Here is a 27,642-nt window from a genome sequence, read left to right as displayed (position 1 = left end):
TCTTGTTCCTTCTTATAGTCTCCCATGCCCCTATATGAACCAGCAGGAGAGGCCGGTGTTCATTAAATTTGATATTTTATATAGATTGCAATTTTGACCTTCAGGAGAATTTGGTGAAACAGTATGAAATGAGACCTTGCAAGATAACGGCAATATAGAAGAAAGCTTGGAGATCATCTACTCCCAAGGGCTCATGTTTACAAATGAGAACACTGAAGTCACCAGAAATTCAGTAAGTCACCCAAAAAGTGAAAGGATTTGAACCCAGATCCTTCAACTTGAAACTCAACATTCTTGCCAGGGCACCAAATTAAGGGCTGTGATCCTTGACATTTCTCAGAGGAAATTAATTCTCCAGTGGGCCTTGTTTCCTGATGAAGAAACCTATAGTGATGACATACTTCTAAAGTACTAACCCATGCCTAGGAGCCCTGTGTATTCATTACACTGCCCTGTCATCTGTTATGCCAGGCTCAGTGTAGTTGCCAGACCCAAGAATATATCCCTTAAATAATTAGGAACAAGCAAACAAACAAAACATGGCAAATAATAGGTAAATAATATTTTTCTTTTTAAAATCTAACATATAAAAACAATATAAAAGCAAGAAGGACCTTGAAACACTATTTACTCCTATGTAGTTTCATTATTATCTCAAAGACTAATCTGTACCTGACCAAGAATGATGTCAGAGGATCCCCAATAATTTGCCAGCCAGTATTAAATTGAATACTGCTAATGAGGGGGGACCTGCTATCTCCAGAGAACAGCCATTTCATTTTTTTATATATTTTAATTAAATTTTACTTTGTTTTCTCAAATAGTAAGCATTTATTTTCTCCTCCCTTTCTTACCCTTAAAAATAAGAAACACATAACTCCACTAGCCAATATGCATACTGAAGCAAAACTAATTCCCATAATGGCCATGTCCAAAAATGTGAGCCTCATTCTGCATTTTTTATTCCTCACTTCTCTGTTGGGAATATTTAATTGTTTTCCTTTTGTCTTTGTATCCCACTGCATTTAGCACTGTGCCTGGAACATAGTAAACATGTAATAAATGCTTGTTGTTTGTTTGCTTTCTTGATTGATTATATTGAGCTAAAATCTGCCTTGCATCTCCTGGCCATTACATGATCTCTGTGTTCAAGTAAAGCTGTCCATCACAAAAAGCTGTTTCACATTATGCTTCTCTATTCAGATAAATTATTTCATGTTATGCCAAGTTAAGTAGCTTTCATTCTTCCCTGGTGGCCTGCATCCAACTATGGCTGGCATCTCAACATTGGTGCCCAGCTGTAATGGTAGGAGCTCAATCAGTTAATACTAGCCTGAAACAATGTGGATGGAAAATCTCAAAATGTCTATTTAGTGGCGATCAAGGAAATGCAAGTAATTAAAGACATCTATTTCTAGGGAAAACTGTTCCATTAGGTCACTGACTTTTTATACTTTTTAGCCATCTCTGTGGGCTCCCCAGAAATCAAGCTCAGAGGCTGCCTGCCCCTTCTTCTCACCACTATTTCTTCTCTCCCTTACATTCTACCCTTTAAAATGGAAAGAAAATAGAAAGACAGTAATGAGTGCATATAGAAAAAAACAGCAGTTGATCCAAAACACTATTTTTGTGGTACCTGGCAATTCTTACTCTGAATCCTTTCAGAAGCTTATCCCCATGAACTGGTTACTAAATGCTTATCTTATCCTGGTAATGGGTTAGTCACTATTGCAAAGTGTGGGTTACAAGGACCTGCCATCAAAGAATTTAGGCCTCAGGTCAGGTCATAGAATAACAGGTTTGAACTGGAAAAGACATCATAGGCCATCTAATTCAACCCCTTATAAATAAATTGAAACTCAGAGGGGGTAGTGACTTAGCCAGGGTTACATAGGCCATTCTCCAGACTTAGTGTGTTTATCAAACTCAAAAAAGATTTCCCTTAAAACCTTAGAAGGGCCTAACAAAACAAAATACCAAAAACAGCCTCCATCCCTGTCAAGAATCAAATTACTACTTTGAATCTAAAGAATCATATAATCTAAGATATAAGTCAGACCTCAGAGGCTATCTGGCCCAAGAAATTTAAGATTCAAACACTAATTCTTTTATTTGCAAATACTGTGGTTTTCCTTTTTCATGACAAATCCCATGCTCCCAGTTTTGGTAGAGCCATGGTTGGAGAATGTCTTTTCAGCCAAATTATACCAACCACATTGTCTGAATTCATTTCAAGGGACTGTGTTAGTACAGAAGGGTAAAGATGGATAGAGGGGTAACTTAAACTATCTACTTCACAGGATTGTGAGGGAAGTGATTTGAGAAGTGTAAAGTCATGTAAAAATGTGACTTGCTTTTGTTCTCCTTTTCTATCTGATGGAATTTCAGATCGAAATAATCTGGGGACAAGCCATCATCCTACTGCTTACTTATTTTAATTCCAGTGCTATCATCATCATCATCATCATCATCATCATCATCATCATCATCATCATCGTCATCATCATCATCATCCAGAATGTAATAAATAGGTGGCTAGACTTAGAGACAGAAAGATCCATCCCACTCCTGGCACATACTGACTACATAATCATGCAAAAGCCACTTAATATAATCTCACATTGCTCTACGAAATTCTCTCAGACAAGGTATTGAACCCTTTTGTGTGGATATCATGGACCACTTTGTCAGTGTACTGAATCCTATGATCCACATCTTCAATAATATTTTATTGTCTTCATTAAAATTGAAAAAAAACTTTAAGTTACAGGTTGGAGAAAATAAAGATATATTTTTACTTTTCAAGTTCACAGACCCCTCCTCCTTCCCTTCCCCAAACTTATTGATTGGCAGGGTCAAGACCTCTTGAACCAAGGGTCAAGAACCCCTGTTTAAAACTGTACATTTCAGAGAATTTGCAGACCTCTATTGATAGAAGGGATTTTCTTCTCAGGGAGTTTCCTAAATCAAGAAATTACAGGTACAGTCCTTATGCTGATCCTTATGATTAGTTCTTATTATTACTATTATCATTATTTTAGTATGGGTTAATCAGAATACCTTATGTCTAATTCTCACCTTTGAAAACACAAAGAACTTGATCTCAGGAGAATAAGAAAAAGGGAATGGAAGGAATAGCTGGAGCTATGGAGATGGCATGATTTTGACAGCTCCTGATAGGATAGGGGAGGCCTTTTCCTGGATGTTAGACTGACTGATAAAAGAAATAGATTCAACAAAAGAAATGTTTGAAAAGAGAAAATCAGGTAAAGAGAGGGAAAGGACTTGAAGACCAACTTCATCTGTTGATAATTCTTTTTTACTAAGATTGAATATGATTTATAGTTATTCTTAATTTCATAGGTTTATAGATTTGGAGCTGAATTGTTATTCAGTCATTTTTCAATCATGCCCAAATCTTCATGATCCCATATGGGGTTTTCTTGGCAAAGATACTGATTGGTTTGCCACTTCCTTCTCCAACTTATTTTACAGAAGAAACTGAGACAGAGTTAAGTGACTTGCCCAAGGTTACACAGCTAGTAAGTGTCTGAGGCAAGATTTGAACTCAGGAAAAGGTGTCTTCCTGACTCCAGGCATGGCACTCTATCCACTGCACCACTTTGTTGCCTTCACAGCTGAAAGCAGTCATCTAATCTAAGTCTCACCTTTTACATATGAAGAAACTGAGTATCAGAAAGATTAAATAAGATGCCCAATGTTACACAGGAAGAATGAAACATGGCCAAGATTCAAACCCTCAATTTCCTCAGATGTAAAATGGTAGCACAAAAAAGTCAATAATAATGACAATAGCTTACATTCATATGATGCCTTGGGGCTTATAAGGCACTGTCCTTATAACAACTCCGTAATGTAGATTGCTTTAGAGTGTTAGTGTTAATTTCCAGATGATATGGTAAAGGGAAAAAGTTAGAGGAGACATTAACTCCCCTTCCATCATTTTCTTCCCTTTTTCATGGACTTTGCTCCTGAGTAATTTCCTCATTATGGTATTCCCTATATTGATGAAAGCAGAGGTTTAGTTTCTAACTGATAACTGGTAGAGCCAATGTCTTACATTTAGTATCTTACCCCAAGGGGCTATGTAATGGAGAAAATGTTAGGCCATTTATGAAGGGAAGGACCTTGGTTGTCTAGTTGAAGATATTCCTCACTAGGCAGAATCTAGTTGTGTTCCTTATATCACAACACACAGACAACTAGTTCTCCTCCCACTTGAATAGCCAATCCTACATGATTTCATGTCTGTTTTGTTTTGCTTTGTTTTGTTTTTCAGGCAAAGAAAGGAAATTACGCGTTTCTGTGGGATGTTGCAGTGGTGGAATACGCAGCCCTGACAGATGATGATTGCTCAGTGACCGTAATTGGCAACAGTATCAGCAGTAAGGGCTATGGCATAGCACTTCAGCATGGCAGCCCCTACAGGGACCTCTTTTCTCAGAGGTAACTTGGACATTGATAAGGGAGGAGGTTGACCAGTATGCCACGGTAGGAGTGGTTGGTGGGCTAATAATTTGGGCTTGTAGATTCTCAGAAACTTTCTTCCCAATTGATGATTCCTGATGCTAAATAGCATGAGGAGGGAACCACAGCCTTTGTATCCATTTTGTCTTTGATGAAACTTTGATGATTCGGCAGGCATTGATCCCAATGAGAATTCTTATAACATGTCCCTGCTTTGAGGTGATGGTCAGTATTAAGATTGTATATCTGGTTTGTGGATTGGATTATTTAAACCACAGCTTAACTTTCCCTTCTCTTTGCTCCAGGATTGGTTGGTGAAGGATAAGTGGATCAAAAGATATGAGATATGAGATAAAAACCAGATCATTCTCACCATATTTAGTAGCTGCCTTGATTAAGGGAAATTTGGAATGATGCCCTTCATATTCATTGGCTTTCTTTTAGTGTTCTTCATCCTTTTCCATTTGCCTTTATGGATTAAACCATGTATTTCCCCTATTGACCCCCAAGTTTTTAGCTATTCTCTTTTTCTTATATTTTGTAGATTCATAAGTATAATGATCTTCACGTTGAAATGGGGATAGTGATATTACTGTCTAAATCTGCATTGACTCCTTCATCCCCCAGTACTAGATGTCATTATTTTCCCTACTACTTTCTAGTGGCTTCCAAGAGCACAATGAAAGAGCCACATGCTGTTCTCCACCCAGTGAAAGGCATCATGGCATCTAAGGATTAGATACAAATTAGCCTGCTTAAAACACATGAAGAGATATTACCATAGAAGCCAAAAAAAGTGAATTCTGGGTATTGTCATATTTGTGGTTTCCTCTTAGATTTATTTGAATAGATGAAAAGAAAAAGAAGTAGAGTTGGTGAGAAGCCTCTGATGAGCACTGGAGACTGAGACACCTTCAAGAAAGAAACAGGCTAGACAATGACACAGGTCCCATTGACTTGGAGGGCAGGCAGGCTGCCCCTAGGAAAAGAAGTAATGAATTACTCATCAACATACATTCTATGAATTTAAATGTGAAGAAAATTTTTTTTTCTCTTTCTTTTAATGAACTATATTTGGTTCATCTCCAAGATAGAAGGCAAGTCCATATATAGGCATTTACACATCTACATACCAGCTTGCTAAATCAGAAGAGTATTCTACACTCTGGTGAAAAAAAAATTCATTTAACTTTTTTTTTTTTTTTGCAAACTTACCATTACACAAAGCACTGGGTTGGATATTTCTGGAAACATAAAGATTACTAAGGAATCACTCATGCTTTAATGATCTAACAATCTAGTAAGAAAGTGATGTCAGTGGGGAGAAGTGAACAGAATTCTGCTAACATTTGTAAGATTGATGAAGATTTTTTGTGTATTGAAATGTAAAGAATAAAACTTCTCCTAAATTGATGATCTAGGGGCATGAGGAGCATTTGCTCAATGCTATGTTTATGGGTTTAAAGTTAGAAAAGGACACTAGATGATCAAATATTCCCTCCCCCCTCCACTTAATATGACACAATTAAGAACCAGAGAGTTGAATTGACTTCCCTAAGGTGACTGACATATAAAGTATATAACAAGGGTAGGACAGAAACCCTGGTCTTCTGACCACAAAGGCAAGTACTTAAAAGGATGCTGAACTGAATTGAAATGTAAGGAGTAGACAGGGGAGATGTCTAGGAAAATATGTGCATAACTATATTGGAGGCTGGTGAAAACTCCTCATTTATCTAATAAGCATTTATTAATCAGTTATGATGTAATGGGCACCAAGGATACAAAAACAGTAATAAATACTATCCTCAAGACTTTACATGGTAATGAATATAGGCTATATCTGAGGTGTCAGGACTCCATGGTAAAAACACTAGCCCATATTGGCTGGATTCATCAAATAATCAGCAAGCATTCATTAGGTTGTTAAGTACATAGTATGTTTCCAGGAATGTAATGTTCTTGTTTTTATTTGTTCTTGTCACCACCACCACCACCACCACCACCACCACCACCACCACCACATATAAACCATTGCTCTTTCTGACTACCCATGGTTATATGACAATAGTGCCTACTTGAGGTCCCAAGACAAGATGACTCTAACATTTTCTAGAATAGATTTTTTTTTCTCTGAACAGGTTCTGTGCAACCAGTCATAAATCCTATTACTACTACTACTGCTGCTGCTGCTGCTGCTGCTGCTACTACTGCAACTATTACTACTATTAAACTACTTTTATGTAGAACTTTAAGATTTATAAAGTACTTTAATGAATCATCTCATTCAATCACCAGAGCAACACTGTGAGACAGATGCTTTTATTATCTGCATTTTACATATGAGAAAACTGAGGCTGAAAGAGATTGCATGACTTGGTCAGTGTAACATAGCTAGCAAGTTTCTGAGTTAGAATTTGAACTCAGGTTTTCCCAGTTCCAAGTTCAGTGTTGTATCCACTGTTCCACCTAACTATTTCAATATACAAGCTGCATTTGTATTGGTTAAGCTGCACTAAACTTAGCCTCATCTGGGGCAAATAACATAAAATATAAATCAACTTTGTAATTCAAAATGTACAATTAACAAAAGAAGTAAGCAGGACAAAACCATGGAGTACCAAGAGAGATTCATTGCTGTAGTGCCCTCTAGTTCCTGAAGGGGTTCCTATATCCAATTATTATTCCCTCTAAATTCTTTTTGCTTAGGCCATTGCCCTACTCACCACACACTAATTATAGCTCTGGCTATAAAGGATGGTAGCCTCAGTCTTGCTCACATCTCTTGCCTCTGATGCTGAGTGGTATTACAAAGCACATTTACACTTTTAATCATGACTTCGATTATTATGATAGGATTTAGGGAACTCTAGAAAACAATAGGGCATTGTCTAATGGCCTACCAATGATGATGATGATGATGATGAATTTCAATTAATTTTATAATTTATTGGTGATGGACCACAGCTCTCAGAAAATTTGTTCATTTTACTGCCCTTACTCTCTGTTCCAGTCTATTCTTCAGAAGTTGCCCTACTTTACCACGATGGCCCCTCACATTTGCCTTCTGTCTCTGTCCCATTCTCTCTGTAATGAATTCATGATTGAACATACATTCTCCTATGAAGCATTGGGTGTTTCTGAATTCAGGACAATGACGAAAGAAAACTGGAATAGTAATTGCCAGCAACTACACAGTCCTTGAAACAAATATTTAATTAATGTCAGAGCGAGAGGAAGTAAATGTCAGTCATTTTCTATGTAAATGTACAGCAGTCCCTAACCCGTGTTTATGAGACTCATTTATATAGTTCAGCATTAAAGCTGCCCAGTTAATCACACAATTTGGGACTCAGGGGAAATATGGCTGCTAAGGGCAACCTGAAACCAACCACCAGCGATATGTGGGTGTAAATCATATGCTTTTACAATAAAATACAAACATAAGGAGAACTCACTGCTTATTCATAGAGATTTCTCTCACACTGCAGTGCAGATCCATGCACACAGCCATGATGACAAGGAGATGGGCTGGATGAGATTGTTCAGGGTTACATTAGGGTGGCCTCCAAAAGGCCATTGCACTTCAGACTTGGGAGAAGGACATGTGACTTATGTGAAAAGAAGAATAGAAAAGAAACTAAGGCAGGAAAGGATTTTGTCAAGCACTCTTCCCTCTGACCTCACTCCCCCAGCCACATTAGAGCTCTCACCTCCTTCAATTACTTTCCTTCCTGTAGCATACAACCCAGTTACACTTGGTGGGCTGGGGGGTAACTGTGCCTACTGTAACACATTCCAACTCCTTCCTCTGTCCATTTCTTCTCACCAAAATTTACAATATGTTTCTTCCTCATTTTTTGCCTTTTAGAATCTCTAGATTCCTTCAAAGCAGAAATCAGTTGCCATTTTCTTCTTATGACTTTTCCTGAATTGGCCAGGTATTAATACGTGCTCCTGGTTATTGCTTTTCATTTCTTTGTATAGATATGCTTTTATATACTTTGGTCCACATTATATTCATCCCTCTAGAATGTAAGCACTTAAAGGGCAGAGCCTGTTGCATTTTGTATCTATGCACTCTTGGTGGTTACCACACCTTATGATCCTAATCATTGTTTTTAATTGAATGGAATGGAATTGAAGGAGTTCCAAGACCAAAATGCAAATTGAATGACAAAGATAAGAGTAAAGGTAAACAACACTCCCTCCAATTTTCAATCACACCCAGATTCTTTCTGTGGATCTGAACTTCTAGACAGAGAATTCACAACTTGACTTCATCATCTTTGTAGGGAAAAGATCCCTAGGAGGAAGGATACCAACATTTCTCCATTATGGCAGCATTTAGCTAATTGTGGACACAGTGACCCATTCACCTATGGTTAAGTAGGGGTTTAATGAGTTGGTTACATGTGCAATCACTTTTCCTACAATACAGAGGCCCAGCTATCACCGGGTTGAAAATGCACCCATGCAAATCAAAATATCCTTTCTGGATTCTCAAGGGTAAATCCTATTGAAAGAGTTGTGGTTCCCAATCCCAGAAACATAAGGGTTCAAGATAACAAATACTTTATTTACTTATTTTTTAATTTTGTCTTTGTATCTGCAGTTCATTATACATAGTTGGTGCTTATTAAATTAAATATTTAATTGTTAAATGTTAAAATGCCAAATGATTAATTGAAGAATATAAGGGCTTCTGAGTGCCGGAGTCTCGCATGTTGGCATCCTATCAAGAGAGTTTGTGTAGCCATGAAAAAATATGCAGGGATGTGACTCTTATCAAAGACTATTGACATGCCCTAGAGTCTGAGAATTTGGTTGCTATTCTGTTTGACACTTGGCAAGATTTCTGGCCCAGAATTGGATAGTGAAGGATGGGAAACAGCATTAATTATCACAATAATATTGGAACTGCCCCCTTTTATGGGTAGTTGTAATGACTTTTTTTTTCAAACCACAGAGCAAAGGGGTATGAATTATAATTAATTAATTTATAAAGATGATAATGGTAATGGTAATAATGATGGTGGTAGCAATGAGGATGGTGATTGTGTTGCTTTTGGTGGTGGTGGTGATAATGGTGAAGTTGCTGCTGACGGTGGTGACTATGGAGATGATGGTGGCAGCAGTATTAATCCTGCCACTGTTTGTGGTAATCACCCTCCTCCAGCCATGCTAAAATTAGATAAGAAACACAACTTTAGCATAAAAAGATTAGGTACCCAGTGTCATTTCCCACTGTTAATGACCATTTTTGATCTTATCTTTCAGGATCCTGGAGCTACAGGATACTGGTGACTTGGACGTTCTCAAACAAAAATGGTGGCCACATATGGGTCGCTGTGACCTGAATAGTCACACAAGTGCTCAGACGGATGGCAAGTCCCTGAAACTACACAGTTTTGCTGGCGTGTTCTGCATCCTTGCTGTGGGCCTCCTCCTTGCGTGCCTGGTGGCAGCCCTGGAGCTATGGTGGAACAGCAACCGCTGCCATCAGGAAACACCAAAAGAGGTCCATAGCTTTTATCCTATTCCTTAAGGAAGCTCAAAATCAAGAGTTGAGCTATGAGATTTTTTTTAGGATTTTTTTCTTATAAATAAGATGAATCATTTTCATATAGCTTAGAGACATAACATAGATTTGGTTTTTTTACAGTGCATTTCTTGTGTTTTTTTTTTTGTAAAAGAACAAATTTAAGTGATTTTATGATTGTAAAAAGTGCCAAGGCATTAAAGTCCTGTATTTATCTATAGAGCAGATGCAGTGTGGGCAGCACGAGGGCGCCCTTACCCACTCTGCCTCACCAATGTGCTTCTACCCTGACCTGGAGAGACCAGCTCTAGGGGTAAGAGAGTAGCCCAGAATCCATGCCTACCTGCCCCTTGGCTATCTATCCCAAGTGTTAGTATGGGGAAATTGTGCTAGGGTTCTTATGAGGGTTATGAGCTGTCTCCCATCAGCTGCCCACCAAGGATGGTCAACACATAGATACAGACATGTGACTCAGATTCATCATGGTCAATGCCAAACTTGGCCTTAGGTGAAATTTAAGATTTTAAGTAAAGTGGCCTTTTCCCCAGGAGATGGCATACCAGGGACTGTTCATGTTATTGACCTACTGCCTCTCCCTCAAACCTGACCCCCAATAAACTGTTTTCTGGAAAAAAAAGCCCTTCTCAGTGTTTCCCCTAGAAAACTCTCTCTGAAGGAAGGCAGTGGGTATTGAAATGTTTTGGGGGTAGTGTTCCCACCACCAAGAAATTAAATTCGTTCCTAAAACATTTTTTGCATAAATCTAGGGTCGATTTGCATCAATTAAAATGCTTAACAAGCTAACCTCTAGTAATTTGGAAATATGGAGACACTTGCAAGATTCCTTCAGCTCAAACAGATGTTATTTCCAAACAAGTAGCGGCAACACAGCTGGAAAAGAATGGAAATGGGAATCCATCAATTCTAATCTCAGGGAGCCTTTTGAAGGTGGGGGTGGAAGGAGGTTGTGGAAAATGAGGTATTTCAAGTCTGGGAATCTGGTGCCAACAGATGCAGACCCGAGATCTTTAGGTTGCTTTGTAATGTGCCTTTACTCAATACTGTGCAATTCTTCATGGAGCTGTGATTTCCCCAGTGTGGGTGCTCCATCTATATTCTTCCTTCAGTGATAAATCCAGGAGCTAAAGCACAGTACATCTTGTAGGACTTGGATGCCTTTTGAATGTCGCTGGAGCCAAAGATTTCATCAGTCTGCAGTACAAGCTGATGATCATGTATAACTTGGCTAAGGAATTTCTTATGTGACAGAGGCACAGTCCATTCTTGGGCCAATACTTGAAGACTTTCCCAGCTGGGTAGAATGTTCCAGACCTTTTGATCCACTCACATGACCCTTTGAAAAGTTAAGGTCACCTTTATGTCATGATGAGGTATCATAATCATTCTGTTCATTCGAAAAGCACCAAAGTGACTGACCACAACTTACTTAAGCCTTGCTTTATCTATTTCTAGATCATTATCTCCTATCTTGCTTCTCTCCTTTCTCTGTGTCTCTGTGTGTCTTCTGATATCTCTCTTTCTTTGTTTCTGTCTCTCAGTCTCTCTGTGTCTCTAACTTTATTTCTCTATTTCTGTCTAGTGTCTCTGCCACTCTCTCTATTTCTTTCTCTTTCTCTGTCTCTCTTATGATTCCATAAATGTAGAGAACTCTCAGTGAAGAAATTCTTTCTACCATTATAGCCCAACTGCTCTTCAAACACAGTTCTCTGGGGAAATGAGAAGCTAAGTTACTTATTCATTGTCACACAGCCAGTGTGTGTCAAGGGTGGGACTTGAATCTATGACATCTTGACTCTGAAGCCTATCTATCAACTATTTCATATTTCCTCTCTTGATGTAACTACCAATGAACTTAAATTCTGCTCTCATGTTGAAAAGGGTCATTTGGTTAGCAGGGTGAAGGCCTTTTTGTTTGTTTTTCTTTCTGCTTCTCTTACATTTCTCCACACTGAACAAATATCAGAATGGAGTTTTGCTAACTCCACAGGGGTGTGGAAGAGAAAAGTTGCCTGTTATTGGCTAAGAAAGTCACAATTGAAAAAAAAGAACATTTGTTATGATAAAAAGGTTTCTTTTTCTCTTGATGAAATCCATTTAAAGTAAAAACTAGGGTAGAGGAAGCATTTGATACATACCCATTACTAGATTTCTCTTTGGTCTGACTTTTTTTTATTAAACGCATTTATTTGATTTCTTCTATTTCCTAATCACTTGGATCAAGGCATTCAACGATTGCTGAGTTAAATGGCCATTTACTTCACCATTCAAAGCTCACTTGGGCAGGATGTAGATAATTGTGGGCGGAAAAACTCTTGGGATAGAGGTTTCCCAGGAGGAGAGCTGATCCTCGGTCTAAGGTGGAAAATGGGTTTCAAGTGTCTAATTAATTCTAATCATACCATCATTGGCTTTTCCATACCAGCATAACCTTCCAGGAGTCCCTAGTCCCATGTGACTTTAGATCTTTGAAATATCCCAGAAAACTAAGAAAGTTTAGCAACAACGAATCCAAGACTGAGACTAGTATCCACTTAGCAAACTGGGAAGGATGAGACAAAGAGATAGAAACAGAGACAGTAGAGATAGAAACAGATCATACAGAAAAGCAGAAGGTAAGAGATAGGGGAGAGGGAAGGAGGGAGAGAGAGACAGAGACAGGAAGACAGAGACAAAGAGAGAAACAGAGAGACAGATATAAACAGACTGAAAAAAATCAGAGACACAAAGTCATAGAGAAAGAGATAAACCAAGACTTATAATCATGTGAACTGTTAAAGGGTGACCCGTCCCTTTCCCATCTTCCCCAAATCCTAAGCACTCAAAACTAGTTACATCAAACCCTCGGAAACCCTATGGGATTTAGATACCACTGGGGTTGAGCTTGATCTGGTGGGAAAATCTGAGCCAATAAAGTCTACTTGTCTGATTTTTTTCACCGAAACAGATGTGGATGACTGCCACTATTGGGACCTGCAAATTTCAGCCAATTTTAACAGCTTTCTTGTTCTTCTTGACAGGTATGCTGAGGTAGCCAGTGCCTACTCTTAACTGAATATGCTAAGTGTTAGTTGACTCTACTTTCTTTTGGTTACATAGCAATCTTTTAAAAATAATGAAAGGTCTATTTAATCATGGACTAGAAAAACATTTCTGCTGTTCAAATTGTGACCTGTGGTTTATAGAGTAGTATTTGCAGTTAGAGTGAGAAAGCAATATTAATCACAGGTTGTTAAAATTTCAGAATTTGACCACAGTTCTCGTCAGAAGTCATTCCAAAGATCTTTGCTGTCATTCGTAATGGTATTATAATGAGTTTTTTCAATTCAGAAAAGTCCATCGCAGTCTTTTTGATGTTTAGTTTTATCAGACATCTAGTTTGTTAATATGCATATGGATACAAACATGATTTTTTTCCAGGAATTTGTATATACAATTATGTAGTAACCACATTTAGGAGTTTGCAACACTCTACGTGGTAATGCTATTGGATACAGCAAAGAGATTTAGATTTATGAAGAGACCTGTACCACTTCTCTTCCAATAATATTTTAATGAAATAAAGATTAGGAATGTATAAGTGGGAGAAAGTATATGGAATGAGATAGATGACATTACTCCTCAGAAGCTTGGTTTTGGGATTCCATTTCCATTCCTTCTTTGGCCTTCCCTCTTATTTCCTTATTTCACCTAAAAGCCAGCCTAGGTGAAACTGAAATTAAGAAAGGGGTAAGCATTCACACTATTCTTCTCCTAGATCCTCTGAATACTGAGCCTATTAATTCTACATGGATGCCTCCTCCTTCCCTCCATAGCCCCCTGGACTTTCCCTTTTCTTCCCAATCTCCCTTTTCTCCAGTGCTCAGATGTCTTCTCCATACCTAGGATCCAACAATCATAGATATGAATCTGAAGATATCTCAGAGGTCATCTAGTCCATGTTGTATATCTCACAGATAAAAAAAAAATTGAGTCCCTATTGATATAATGTATTATCTAGTATGATGCAGCTCCTATGTGGGAGAGAAAGATTTGGACCCAGCTCATTTGATTCCAAATTCAGTTATTTTCCCATTATGCCATGAGACCTACCCTTACTGCATGCTTTACTTTTCTCTTCCCATCACTATTCTATTCATCTGAGTATGACCAAAATTTGTTTTGTTTATTTACTTTGAGAGAGTTGTGAATATGCTGTCACATGTGTGTATGTATATATCATTATATATATGTGTATATATATATATATATATATATAATATACACCTTATAATATACACATCCACACCTTAGGATGTGTTCTTTGTGAGTTCCTATGGCCAAAATATTGAATTCCCTGGTAACTAACCTCTTAGTCCTGAGTCTTTACAAATATAGTAAAGCGATTTAATTCACTGAAATACAACAAAATATAATGCAACATAAGCTGCTACAATTCAGTTCAATCATTTATTATGGCAGGTAGGTGGTACAGTGAGGAAAGCACTCAACCTGGAGTCAGATACACCTGAGTTCAAATCCAGGCTCAGAAACTTCCTAAATGTGGGACTGTGGGCAAGTCACTGAACTTCTATTTGCTTCAGCTTCCTTATATGTAAAATGGGAGTAATAAGAAGATCTACCACCTAGGATTATTGTGAGGGTCACATCCATCTCATTTTGTTGTGAGATAATATCTGCAAAGCCTTGTGCTAACCTTAAAAAGGTATATAAATCCTACCATCATCACCATCATCATCATCATCAATCTGTCTACAGTGTAGTAAGCATTTTTCTGGTTGCTGGGAATGTATAAAAAATCCTAATCTTCAAAGAATTTGCATTCTATTTATTGGTTTTCATACAAAACACATAAAGGCTTTGTTGGGCTTGTCCCTGAAGGACCTCCAGCTTGAGAGTACTGACTCAAGCTTGCTCTAGAACACGTGTACTTCCATGTCTCTATAGGAGGCAGCCATCGAGAGTGCAATGGAAAGTGCATTGAACTTGGAGTCAGTCATGAGACCTGAGTTGGAACACCAGCTCTGCCACTTTCTACCTGTATGACCTTAGGCCAGTGACTTTATTCCTCTGGGTTTCAGTATCCTCAGCAGTTAAATTAAAGGATGAAATAGATGACTTCTAAGGTCCCTTACAGGCAAGATTTATGATCCTGTTAGGCACCACAATAGGATTTAGTGAAAGTATATATATACATACACATACATATATATGTGTAATATACATATATATAATATGTATGCGTTATACACATACATATACATGTGAAGACATAAACACAACGATTATGTAAAATTATCAACTACACTTTGGGGAATTTGCATGTACATTGCCACATGTAATATATACAATTAAGTTTAGTGATTTGATTATATAACAATGCATTGATATCAGTATAAAGAATGCTTTGAATTATCTGGATTCTTTCTTTAAGGGAGCCTGGGACAATTCATTCATTAATATTTCCTGTCTGTTTTAGTAACAGTCCATATTTATATATCACTTTACAGTTTCAGAAGTGTTTTCTCTTCTCATTTGATTCTTTTAAAGTTGGTAATGCAACTATTATCACTGTTTTATAAGCTCAGAGAGGTGTCATCTAGCAATTGTCAGTGGCAGAGGCAGGATTGCATTGCAAGTCTTCTCATTCCTAATCATGTGTTATTGCCACTATATCATATCTCCATTCACACCTGTTCTGTAATTTCAGTAGTGTCTATATAAAGCAAAAAGGAAAAAAAAATAAAATGAGGTTCAAATACTTAACTGAAACCAACCCGGGAGATTAGTATTTCCAGGAGATGGGTCTTCTTGTCTTCCCTTCAGATACCCTTTCATTTAAAGGGTAGGTATTCAATTAATGTTTCATTTGATTCAATGTAATTCAATAAGCATTCATTAAATGCTTATCATTTTAAAGCATTGTGCTAGAGTGAAAATACAAGATTTTTAAAAAGAGTCATTGTCTTCAATGGGCTTACATTCTATTGAATAAGAGAGGTACAAAAAACAACTTGCTATTGTCGGGAGAGGGGATGGGGGAAGGGTTGGAATTTGAGTCAGGAAAGACCTGTGTTTGAATGCCACATCAGATCCCGAATAACTTGGAGACTATTGAAATTCATTTGTCCTTTTGGAGCCTCTATTTTTTCTTGTCTATTAGGGGATTTTCTACACTATGGCTTCTCAGATTCCCATTGAGAGTTTCACTTTGGTCACACAGATATTAAGCATCTGAGGCAAGCTAGGTACAGCAGATTTGGAGCTAAGAAGACCTTCATTGAAATCCAGCCTCAGACTCTTACTATCTGTGTAACTCTGGACAAGTCATTCAGTTTCCTTATCTGTAAAATGGAAATAATAATAGCACCTGTCTCCCTGAGATGCTATGAGAAAAAATGAGAGAATAATGGTAAAGCATTTAGGATAGTGCCTGACACATAGTAGGCACTATACAAAAGTTTATTATTATTATTATTATTATATCCTGCAGATCTCCTTCTTTACCTGAGACCTTATTTGGATTATGTTGTGTCCAGGAACATTTCAGGACTTTATAACTGGCATTATTAATCTCTCAAAAGAATTTGGCTTAGCCATCCACAGAGGAATTAATGACCAAGTAGATGAACCATTTTCTAGTCTATGATGTTCAGTTGGGTGGATAGGTTTTGGATGAAGTCCATCCAGTAGTTCTATCATGCATAGATGCTGAAGAGGTTCAGTGATCTGGACCCAGAACCTAAGAGGAGATGAGAGCAGGCTAGATTGCTGTTGGGAAATTGTGCAGTGCTTTTTGTGATCCTAAATTTTCTCCTTAAAACTGACCAATGGTTTTGATACCAGTATCATTTGGGTGATGCTTTGTCATTCTCATTCATGGAATACCTCATACTCTGAAAAAGTAAAATTACAGGTCACCTAAGTAACAATGGAGAGGAATGAACAGTGGAAGGCATGAGTATTCTGTAGCCTATTACCAAAGGAAGAATTGCAGAGCAGAAGTGGCATAAAGGGCACCCTCAGAGTCATCAGAATGTTATGTGGTGGGCCTCATCTGGTACAGTGGAAAGAATACAGGCTCCAAGTAACAGGAACTGAGTTCCACTCTTTCCTCTGATTTAGTACTCACATGAATATGCACGTGTTTTTCATTTCCCTGGAAGCCATATTTCTTATCTATAAAATGATAGGGTTTGCTGAGATGGCTTCTGAAGTCCCTTGTATAACTAAAGCTATGTTTTTATGATCATATATGAAGAAAGAGATAACCAATGGACAACCCAAATATTTCATTGGTATGAGCACAATGTCAAGTTATAAAGATCTAAACACACTGGGTGCCTCTCCATTGTTGTTACGGCAGAATATTTACAAGAATCACACAGGATGAGAAGGCCTGGATATTCATCATTTGTTCCACAGAAGGAAATCCATATCTTTGTGATCATGTGTTGATCAAACTGTTTTAAGTGGGGAAAACAATACCTCTAGTTTCTATCTTATAATTTTGTAGCAAAGGTCAGCTACATGAAGCTGTGTTATCATAAAAATATCAGCTGTTATTAATTTATTCCGATCCCTTGTTCCTGTTACGCTCTGGAGTTTGTCAGTGGGACAAACCTTGATGAGAAGGTCCCAATGTGAGGGGAGTACAGGACATCCAAAACTCCACTTGCCTCTTACAGCTGCTCCTGGGGCATTGCGTTAGCAGTATCCTCTTGTGACTAACTTCCCTCTATTCAATCGGGCTATGTGGCCTTACAATTACTCCCTGATGAAATTGGAAGTGCTTCATCTCTATGAAGCCATAATCTTGTTCATTTGTCATAACCTCCACTGCCCTTCACTCCTCATTGTTTCTTGCACAGGACCACGAGTCTCTTGCTTCAGTGACGTTTTTACATCGAGATGTCCACTGTGGATGAGGGCAGTCAATAAAATCTGTATCTCTTTCTCTGGAATGGGCAATCTAACCCACGTCAAATAAGAGGCAGCACTCTTTAGTAGAAAGTGTGCTGGATTCAAAGTCAAAGGACCTATGGCTCTTGGGTCTGTTACTACTTGTATAACACAAGGCAAATCACTTAACCTTTTTGGGCCTCAGTTTATTCATCTGTAAAATGAAAAGCTCATATAATAGCTGGATTATGAGATCTCTTCTAGTTATAAATCTATGATTCTGTGATCATCAGTTTACTTTGCTGTCCTTTTTTTCTCTTCCATCCATCCCCAAGTATTTAGAAATAGCAATAACTATACTCCCACAAGACTTTACGGCTTACAAAGGTCTTTGTATGCATTTTCCCATTGGATCCTCACAACAACAAGGTAAGGGAAGTGATACCGGCATTATCATTCTCATTTCGTAGGAGGTGAAGTTATTCGTCTATTGTTTGGCAACTAGCAAGTAAGAGAAGTGGAATTCAAAGACAGGTCTCCCCTCATTCCAAGTCCAGTGTTCTTTCCATTAAACTTTATTTTTTCCCTCTGAAATAAGTTACCTTATCACCAGTTTTTTTCCCCCTTTCTCAACTTGAAACAGTGGCCAACAGACCTCAACCAATGTCAGTCCCAATGAGTTCCACTTATAACAGCTGTTATATAGATGAGAGCTTAGTTAATTACCATTTTCGACTACATTGTATTGTTTCTACGTTGGTGAACAGCAGCTTAATTACGGAACTTTGCCTCTCTGAAGGAAATGCTTGTGAGAGATCTGGGGTGGAGGAACAACCTCTCACTGGTGCATCTGTCATCATATTTAATAGGAGACAATAACCACAGCCTCAGATTCCAGCCAGATTCAAGGCAAATGAGTCAGCAGATTTTATGTTGCATTAAGTGATGTTTGACTAGGACGGTTACCTGTGGTAAATTAACAAAGGCAAGAACAGTTCTCCAAGTCTCTTTCCACATCTGCCTACATATCATTACCTGACTGAACACTGGAACCTTGCATAATGAGGATGTGAACTAAAGTTGTTCATATTTTTTTAAAAGGATTAGAATTTGCATAACATAATGGAATACACCATTTCTTCCAAAATATAGGTAATTATTCAAGCTGCCTCTAGTTTCTGTAAGTAGTGGTGACTTGAACTCCTTTGTCTCTCTCAGCAGATGATGGAGTGAAATGATATATGCCTTCACATATGTGGAACTTGAAATCCTCCGTGATGAAAGATATGGACATAGTTTGGTTTTGGGGGTGGGGAATGGGAGGTGGGGGTTCCAGATGGAACTTTAACTCATACTTGGCACATCAGCACTACCCTTTCTCTCTTTATCTTCACCATTTTGCAGGGTCAGGCAGGTCATTGCAGACATTGCCAGAATCCTATCTGTGTTGGGCATTCATTGTTCCAAGCTGAGGCAGGCACATGGGCTCATCTCCAGGATGCCCAAATGGACTTTGCTGTCAAATTAGCTTACAACTTATTTGAGAACAGCTAATGAAACCTTGGTTGGTTTCCTCTTTTTTCTGGTTCTTTCTTGTAGCTGTTATTTTCTCATCTTAACAACATCCATAAGAATAGGATTTAATGAGATTCCAGGGTGACAAAGAATGACCTCTTTGAATTCTGTTTGCTACATTAAGCCCTCCCTGCCTAAGTTTTGAAATGGATTGGGTAATCTGAATCTCCAACAGTACCCCACCTTGTATAAGAGGAAGACCCCCAAAAGTGGGGGAGGATTCCAATGACCTCCAGACCTTATGTCATGCCAATTTCATGCCAGCTCAAAAAGCTAATTGAAACCCCAGGAAACTATTGATTTCTGCCCTCTCCAACAAAGATGTCAGCAATGTCAAAAGGGTACTAACTTATATTTGAAAGAGGATATTAAGAAACAGCCATTCAAATCATCCCCTAGGGAATTTCATCAGTGGAGATCACCAAGCAAATATACAATTATGAATCTGATTCAATTCAATAAGTGCCTACTATGTGCTCCTAGACTAGGTGCTAGTGGTTGTATAAATGTGTAAATTTCTACTTGTATGCAAATGCAAAAAATAATAAACAAATGCCCCCTACTGTAATCAAGCTAATAGTTTACAAGGGTTATTTTCCATTAGATTAAACTCCTTAGACATTGACACTGAGTGAGACTTTCAAGAGTTTTAGTGATATTCTCAGGATCTTAGACCTGGAGCTCGAAGAAACCTCTGAGATTTTGTCAAATGCCCTCCTTCTAGAGATGAGGATAATGAGCCCCAGATCCATAAAGTGACTTACCTGAGGACATATACGTAGTAAGAAAGAGAGTTAGTAATTGAACCTAGATTCTTTTGACGTCACATTCTGTTTTTTTTCCCCTAGAGTCAGTGTAAGAGTAAGGAATCACAGAATAAGAAGGGACCTCAGACACCATCCACCTCTGACCTATAATCTTCTCCTCCTAGTTCAAGTCACACCTGAACAATAATCAAGAGATTCTTGGAACCCCTTGGAGGCCATATGAACATACAGGCTTTGCTTACAGACTTCCAATGAAGGGAAGTCAGTTTATCTAGAGTAATATTTCATTCCACCTTGGCATAGCTCTCACTGATCTGTGATCTCATCAATGGATATCTCCCTCCCCCCATTATATATAACCCCTTTGGTTTTCCCTCCAAGTCTCACTTCCCTGCCTCTAACATAATACGACAAATATGTAGTAAATACATATTCCAATTTATCCACTGCATTTGATCCTAAAAATTCAAATACAAAACTAAAAATGCCTTTTATTTTGTTGGTACTCACATTCTCCCAAAGATTATCTCCTTTACCCTCCCTCCATTAACAGGACACCACTTTTTATCTGATCCCTAGCAGTCTTTGGCAAATAAAATACCCTTAATAAATGTCATTCATTCATTCAATAGAAAACTTAGAGTGTATATGAAACATTTCAAATATTCCTTACCACATCAGCAGACTGGCCCACTCCCCCCCCCCCAAAAAAGGCCATCTGTGAGCCTCTGATTCCTGATTCTAGTTCATCTGTGGTCATCTGGCCTCTCGTAATTGGTGTACGAGCTTCTGAACACATCATTCCTGTACCAGCTTGAGATGATAATGGTTCTTAGAATACTTATTTTTAGCTCTTGGTCTTGCCAGTCCAGTGACCATATTCCTCTTTGAGCTATTGTCTCTTCCTTTGAGTTTTCCCTTTCTTACAATGTTTGACTTTGAGAGCCAGTCTTTCCCATCGTATGCAGTCCACTTAATTGAATGTGCTGAATTGAATTGCTTCTTCGAGGTGTCAACTTTTCTGTCAAATATCCCTGAAAGAGGTGACATGAATTATGCCATGCTTCATACCTGATGTCCATCATAACACCAAGAAAGTTTTGGGAAGGGTAGATAGGGTTAATTATCTGGATAGAAATATCTGTAAATAATGATCTTGTAGAACTCCTGTTGAGAAAATAAGGAATGATACAGAAAGAAAGATTGAACTTTCACACAAGTTCTCATGGCAACTTCCCTGAGCTTAAGTATAAAGGTACAAACATACATCACACAGATATTTCCTGATGATAGAAACAACCCAGATAGCATTCATCAACATGAAAAACTCAAAGCACATGGAATGGTATTGGGCTCCATCTTTGACCCTGTTTTGTTTAACATTTTAATCAACAAGTTGTATAAAGACATATGATAGATGGAATGCTTATCAATATGTGCATGACAAGAAGCTGAACAGAATAACTATTTTGGATTGCAGAAACATGATCCAAAAACTTTGTGACAGACTGGAATGATGGGCCAACTTTAATAAGATGAAATGTTATAAGAATGAATTTAAAACACTACTCCGAGATCAAAAAAAAAAGAAAGAAAGAAAGAAAGAAACTTAGCTGCAAAAGTCAAAGATGGAGTAGACCATGACTAGGGAGCAGTAGATAATAAAAAAACTGGGAAATTTCATAGATTTGAAGCAGTATCATGTAGAAGTAAAAAAGCTGATTGAACCTAAGATTAGATTAAGAGAGAAGTAATGTCTTAGTGTGACCATTGCACTCTACCTTGGCTAAACCATAGCAATAAGTAGAGTGTTAAATCTTGGTGGAATAATTAAAGAGAGACTCTAACAAACTGGAGGGTGTTCACAGCAAAATGCCCAGAATGTTGCAAGGACTCACATTAATCTGTCAAAGAATCAACTGAAAGAGTCATTCATGTTCAACCCAGAGAATATCAGACTTGGTGTGTGTGAGGGGAGGGAGGAGACAGAAGAGGAGACAAGACCCAATAATTGTCTTCAAATATTTAAAAGTTCATCATGTGGAAGAGTGATTTGGTATTCAAAGTAATTCCAGAGGGGAGAACTCAGATGAGTAGGTACAAATTGGATGGAGATAGATTTCAGTCCAATATAAGAAAGACCTTTCTAATAATTAGAGCTGTCTACAAACAAAATGGCATAAGCTAATTAGAAAGACAATACGGCATAATGAATACAGGGAAAGCCTTGGATATGGAATTCATGAGTTCAAATTCTGTCTCTGACACATAGTGGTTATGTTACTCTGGGCAAGTTACTTAACCATTCAGTGTTCCCAGGAAATTCTACAAGCTAAAGAGTTGCTGGTCTACATCAGTGGATGAGTTTCAGTGATAAAAATAACCATTCTAGTGTATCCCTCCCCATCCCCTCATATGCAAGCAACCTTGCACTGTAAGGTATTCTCCATCACTGGAAGAATTCAAGCAGAGGCTTGCTGACCATGTGAAAGATCGTGATTGAGAGCTTTCTCAAGTAAGATAAGATCTAGGACAAGCTGACCTTCAAAGTTTCTTTCAAATCTAAAATTATATGACTTCTGTGAATACAACCCGTGGACCTAATTCCCTTAAGTGTTTTGAAAGCTACTAAAGTATAAGATAGTGTCCTTGATGGGATAGTTAGTCTTCTGTGTTTTGCCTTCATGTTAATAATCAATCCAATATTTTAAAAGGAAATATATGATGAGCTTTTTCAACTTTAAGAAAAATAATTTTACTTAGCTATTACCATTCCAGTTAGTCATGGTGGAAGGGAACAGTGGACACACCACTCCAAAAAGCTCGTGGTTAAATGAGATGTCCTTGAGACCTGAGACTACAAAATCCCATGCAGGAGCCCTGGAATTGGGTGGTCCTTTCAACTCTGTTATCCCATTTGCATGGCATTCATTTTTCCTATAATATTAGAATTGTAGAATGTTAAAGCTCAAAGTAGCCAAGAAGAGCAAATCATCTCATTGCCCCATTTTATAGATGAGTAAATGGAGGCCTATGGAATGGAAAAATTTGTCTCAAATCACAGAGATGGGTGATATTTCCTTCCTCCTGATGATAGCTTAAGATCTTTTATCCTGTCATTAGCTCTTTTACTGAGAGGAAAGTAAATTGAGTGGGAAGAAGAAGAACATCTAGTATAGCTCCATTCATTTTAGAACTCATAGACTATGGACCTATATTTGGAAAAGACTTTTTGAAGTAATATAGACCAATATTCTTTTTTGCATATGATCAGTTGAGGCCAACAGAAGATAAGTGACTAGCTCAAGGTCACTCAAGTAGAAAGTAGCAGAGTAGGATTCTGATCCCCACTCCTTTAACTCTAAATAGATTTCTCTGCTCCCTGATATATAGAGAGATAGTGAGATATCTATATATCTATATATATACATATATATAATATACACACATATATATTGTGTATATACATATTATATGCTTATATATTTATATCTATACTATTCAAAAAATAGATAGAGATATAAGATCCTAATTTCTTTCCTTATGAACAGCTTTGAGGGATGTTTTACTGGGGCAGTAGTTTGAACCTAAGAACTCAGACAACTTTTAGATTTTCTGAATTCCAGCAATCTATCTTTCCATTCCACATATAAGTGAAAATTGACTGTAATGATAATGTATGGGTATGGGTTGGGGGAAGGCATGGGCAGAGGGGAGGGGTGGAGAATGCAAAAGGAACAACTATGGTGATTGTTTATACCATAGGTTAAGGATAGGGCCTAGACCTTTGATTTTATTAGTAGGAGGAAACTCCATCTCTGAATGCAGTCTTTTATCACCTTCCAGAGGGTTGACTGGAACAGTAAGAGGTTACATGATAAGATCATGGTCAGTCAATATGGTTTAGAGCAGGGGTTCTTAAATTTTTGTGTGTTATGAACCCCTTTGGTAGTCTGGTGAAACATACGTGCCCCTTCTCTATGTAATGTTTTGGAATGCATAAAATGAATTTTGTAGCATTATAAAGGAAACCAATTATTTTGAAATACAGTTATCAAAATAAAACAAGTTCCTGGATCCTTGGTTAAGAGTCCCTGGTTTAAAGGCTAGATATGAATACAAGCTGTCCTGGCTCCAAGGCTACCCTGCACCATTCTGCCATGGTTATAATACATCACTTTCCTCACCTCACATAACTTCCTAGTTCCTTGCTTTCATGGATGCTTTAGGAAGCCCAGGACAATAGTTCATTCATGGCAGCCATTCATGCCACGTATGTTCTGAGTAAGGTAAGAGAAAATGATTGGGACTGACTGCCATGTGCTTTCTCACCAGGACAAAGAAGTGAATTTGGAGCAAGTACATAGACGTATGAACAGCTTAATTGATGAAGATATAGCTCACAAGCAGATTTCTCCTGCATCTATTGAGATCTCAGCCTTGGAGATCGGTGGCATGCCGCCCAGCCAGACCTTGGAGCCGGTTCGCGAGTACCAGAACACTCAGCTTTCGGTCACCACCTTCTTGCCTGAACAGAGCAGTCACGCGGCCAGTCGGACACTATCAGCAGCAGCAGGCAGTAATCTGCCACTGCCTCTCAGCAGCTCAGCAACCATGCCCTCAATACAGTGCAAACACAGATCTCCCAACGGGGGACTGTTTCGTCAGAGCCCCGTGAAGACCCCTATCCCCATGTCATTTCAGTCTGTGCCTGGGGGCGTCATTCCAGAGGCTATGGAAACTTCCCATGGAACATCCATATGATTGACACCCACCCACCCTTCTGCCCACCCACCCAACCAGCAGAGCTTTTTAATACAACTAAAAACAAACAAACAGAAAAAAAACACACAAAAGACTCTTACATTTTTCTTGTACATACCTGTAAATAATGACAGAATGAAGTGGGATAAAAGTGTATTTTGAATATTCCCAATTTTCGAAGTCAGTAAAAAAAAAAAAAAGAAAAAAAAGAAAAAAACACAAAAACAAGAAGTGTATGAATGAATTTGTAAATTTTGTTCTATATGAATAAAAAGGCAAACCACTTGTGATCATTCTGAAGTGCCAAAGAAGCCCTGTTCCTGGGCCTGAGGGCAAGAAGCAATTGTCGGGACCCCATTCCCTTTTGGAGGGCACCATGGGTTCCCATGTCCTTTGTGAGAGCCCACAGGTATTTGCTGCTGATTGTAAAGTGCCCCTTTGGCATCTGCATCCCCTCTCCTCTGAATCTTTCCTCTCCTGGCCTGTACTGTTAGTCTGACCTTCTAAGTTTGGGCAAAAAGCTGCAAAATTGACATTGTCAACCTCTATTTCATTAAAAAAAGAAAGAAAGAAAAAAAAAACAAGGTAACAGTGGGATAGAGGGAGCAGATAGGATATTGGTGACAAAGCTCCTGAATTATCTTTATTTTTCCTATTAGGAAATACCCAGCTGGTCACTGTGGTTCCCCCCATTTCATGCTATATGACTAACTTGGATTTCTTCTTTGCATATGCTCCCCTCAACATTCCTTCGAGTTGAAACAAAACAGAAAGAGATGAGTTGTGGGAAAGTGATGCAGTACTCACTCTGATGGGGAGGGGTAGCTGTGGTGGGTATTGTATCTGGTTGAGATCAGGCATGGTCACAGATGATGTGAGCGCAGACATAGATGATGGGAGAGTTGTTGACACAGATTATAGTTAAACGTAAAAAGAAAGATGAGGACCTGCAGAAGGGGATACTTTGGTCCCTATGTGTGAATTGGGTGAAATCTTAGCCTGCCGTGGAGCCTACTGGTGTACAGTAGCTCCAATCCCATAGACAAATGCTTGTGCAATTCGAAGATTTAGAAGATGTGCCATTCCACTCCTGTGACCATTAAGTCACCAAATGGTAAGGTTTGAATTTATACCGAACTGGTGCCGCTTGCTACCTCTTCCCTTTTGATCTCTTCTAGACTAGACTCATTAATGCATCTCCATATGAAGGCAAGTTAGCAGGAAAATACCATCCCTTACAGCTAGAGCAGCCCAATTGCTGGGGGAAGGGGAAAAATAACAGCAGCAAAAAGATAGCCATTGAAATTCTTGAACCAAGACAGGAGACAAACATCATTAGGAGTTGAATTATTCAAGTAATCGTGGAATGTATCACTTCAGCTCCTCTCCTTTTGCAGATGGCTGCATTTCTTTTTCTTAACCTGACAGTTTGGAAAATGCCACGCATCTCCATCCCTACGGAGCAGAGTCATGCATTCAGTAACAGAAACAAGATGAACAAAACCTAGATGACTCCCTTCAGTTCCCTCCCCCACCCAAAAAAAATTATAATCAGACCAGCTTTGACCTAGAGGGTTGGGCAAGGAGAGGAGAGGAGAGAGTATAGGCTTGTGTTCATGGAGAAATGAAAAGTCACATTGATCGCCTTGTCTATGGCCTTGTATAGTTATTCAGAAGATATATCTATGGGGGTGTTAATGAGCCCAGAATTGATTTCTTTACTAAAGTCCCCAGTAAAACGACTGAGCAGCAAAGAAAGAAAGACTACATCCAACAGTCGGTTAAAAACACCCTGAGGAAAAGGATCTTTATAATTTTATTATTTACCTCTGAACATTGAAAATGTGTGTGGTGGTATAATGGAAACCAAGGTGATTAAAATCTATTTCTCTAATCAAGACAAATGTAATCTGAAGTTGATGCTGCTCACACTTCAGTCATGGGGAGGGAGGAAATACTTACTTTAGACGCTTAATAGAAAAATAGAATTTGGGATTCAATTAAAAACAGGAAAGTAGAATATGCTATATGCTTTCCTTTGGCACTTTGAGGGCCTAGCTCCAGGAATCCAAATTTTCATATATTATATATATGTGTGTGTGTGTATATATATATGTATATATATATACACACACACACTCACACACAGATATATACATACATATATGTATGTATATAGAGACATGTACACACATACATGTATGTATATATAGACATATACATGTGTGTATGTATACATAGACATATGTGTGTGTACACACATGTGAATGTATATATGTATACATACATACATACATACATGTGAATTGATCTGTTTTCTCACTGCCTTATCTCACACCTGAAATCAGTTTCCTTTCTAAAATAGTGTGTTCATCATGGTGTGTTGTACCATGCTTATCTGTTTGACTTAGATTAGAGCAGATGATTGAGAGGATGAAGGAGGCATGCAGACAGGGGAAAGAGGAAAGCGTGGAGAATGGCGAAGGAATGGAACAAATGGAGATAGAGAAGGGGGAGAGATAGAGAGAGAGGGAATTAGGGAGGGAGAGAGAAGGTGAGAGGGAGGGAGGGAGAGAGAGAGAGAGA

General features: G+C 38.3%; 1 protein-coding gene across 1 annotated transcript in view; it reads left to right on the top strand.

Annotated features, from left to right (window-relative positions):
- GRID1 (glutamate ionotropic receptor delta type subunit 1) overlaps nt 1-25,056 on the top strand; it is a 1,063,263-nt gene extending 1,038,207 nt beyond the window's left edge. The window contains exons 14-16 of the mRNA XM_027846365.1: nt 4,301-4,467; nt 9,769-10,009; nt 24,628-25,056. Of these exons, the coding sequence (XP_027702166.1) occupies nt 4,301-4,467; nt 9,769-10,009; nt 24,628-25,056 (837 nt within the window). The remainder of the gene's footprint in view (nt 1-4,300; nt 4,468-9,768; nt 10,010-24,627) is intronic.
- The last annotated feature ends 2,586 nt before the right edge of the window (nt 25,057-27,642 follow it).

This window comes from Vombatus ursinus, unplaced genomic scaffold (genome assembly GCF_900497805.2).
Source record: "Vombatus ursinus unplaced genomic scaffold, bare-nosed wombat genome assembly UNPS02015129.1, whole genome shotgun sequence".
NCBI lineage: Eukaryota > Metazoa > Chordata > Mammalia > Diprotodontia > Vombatidae > Vombatus > Vombatus ursinus.
The sequence above is the reverse complement of the archived record's forward strand: the minus strand, read 5'-3'. Positions and strand labels throughout refer to the sequence as shown.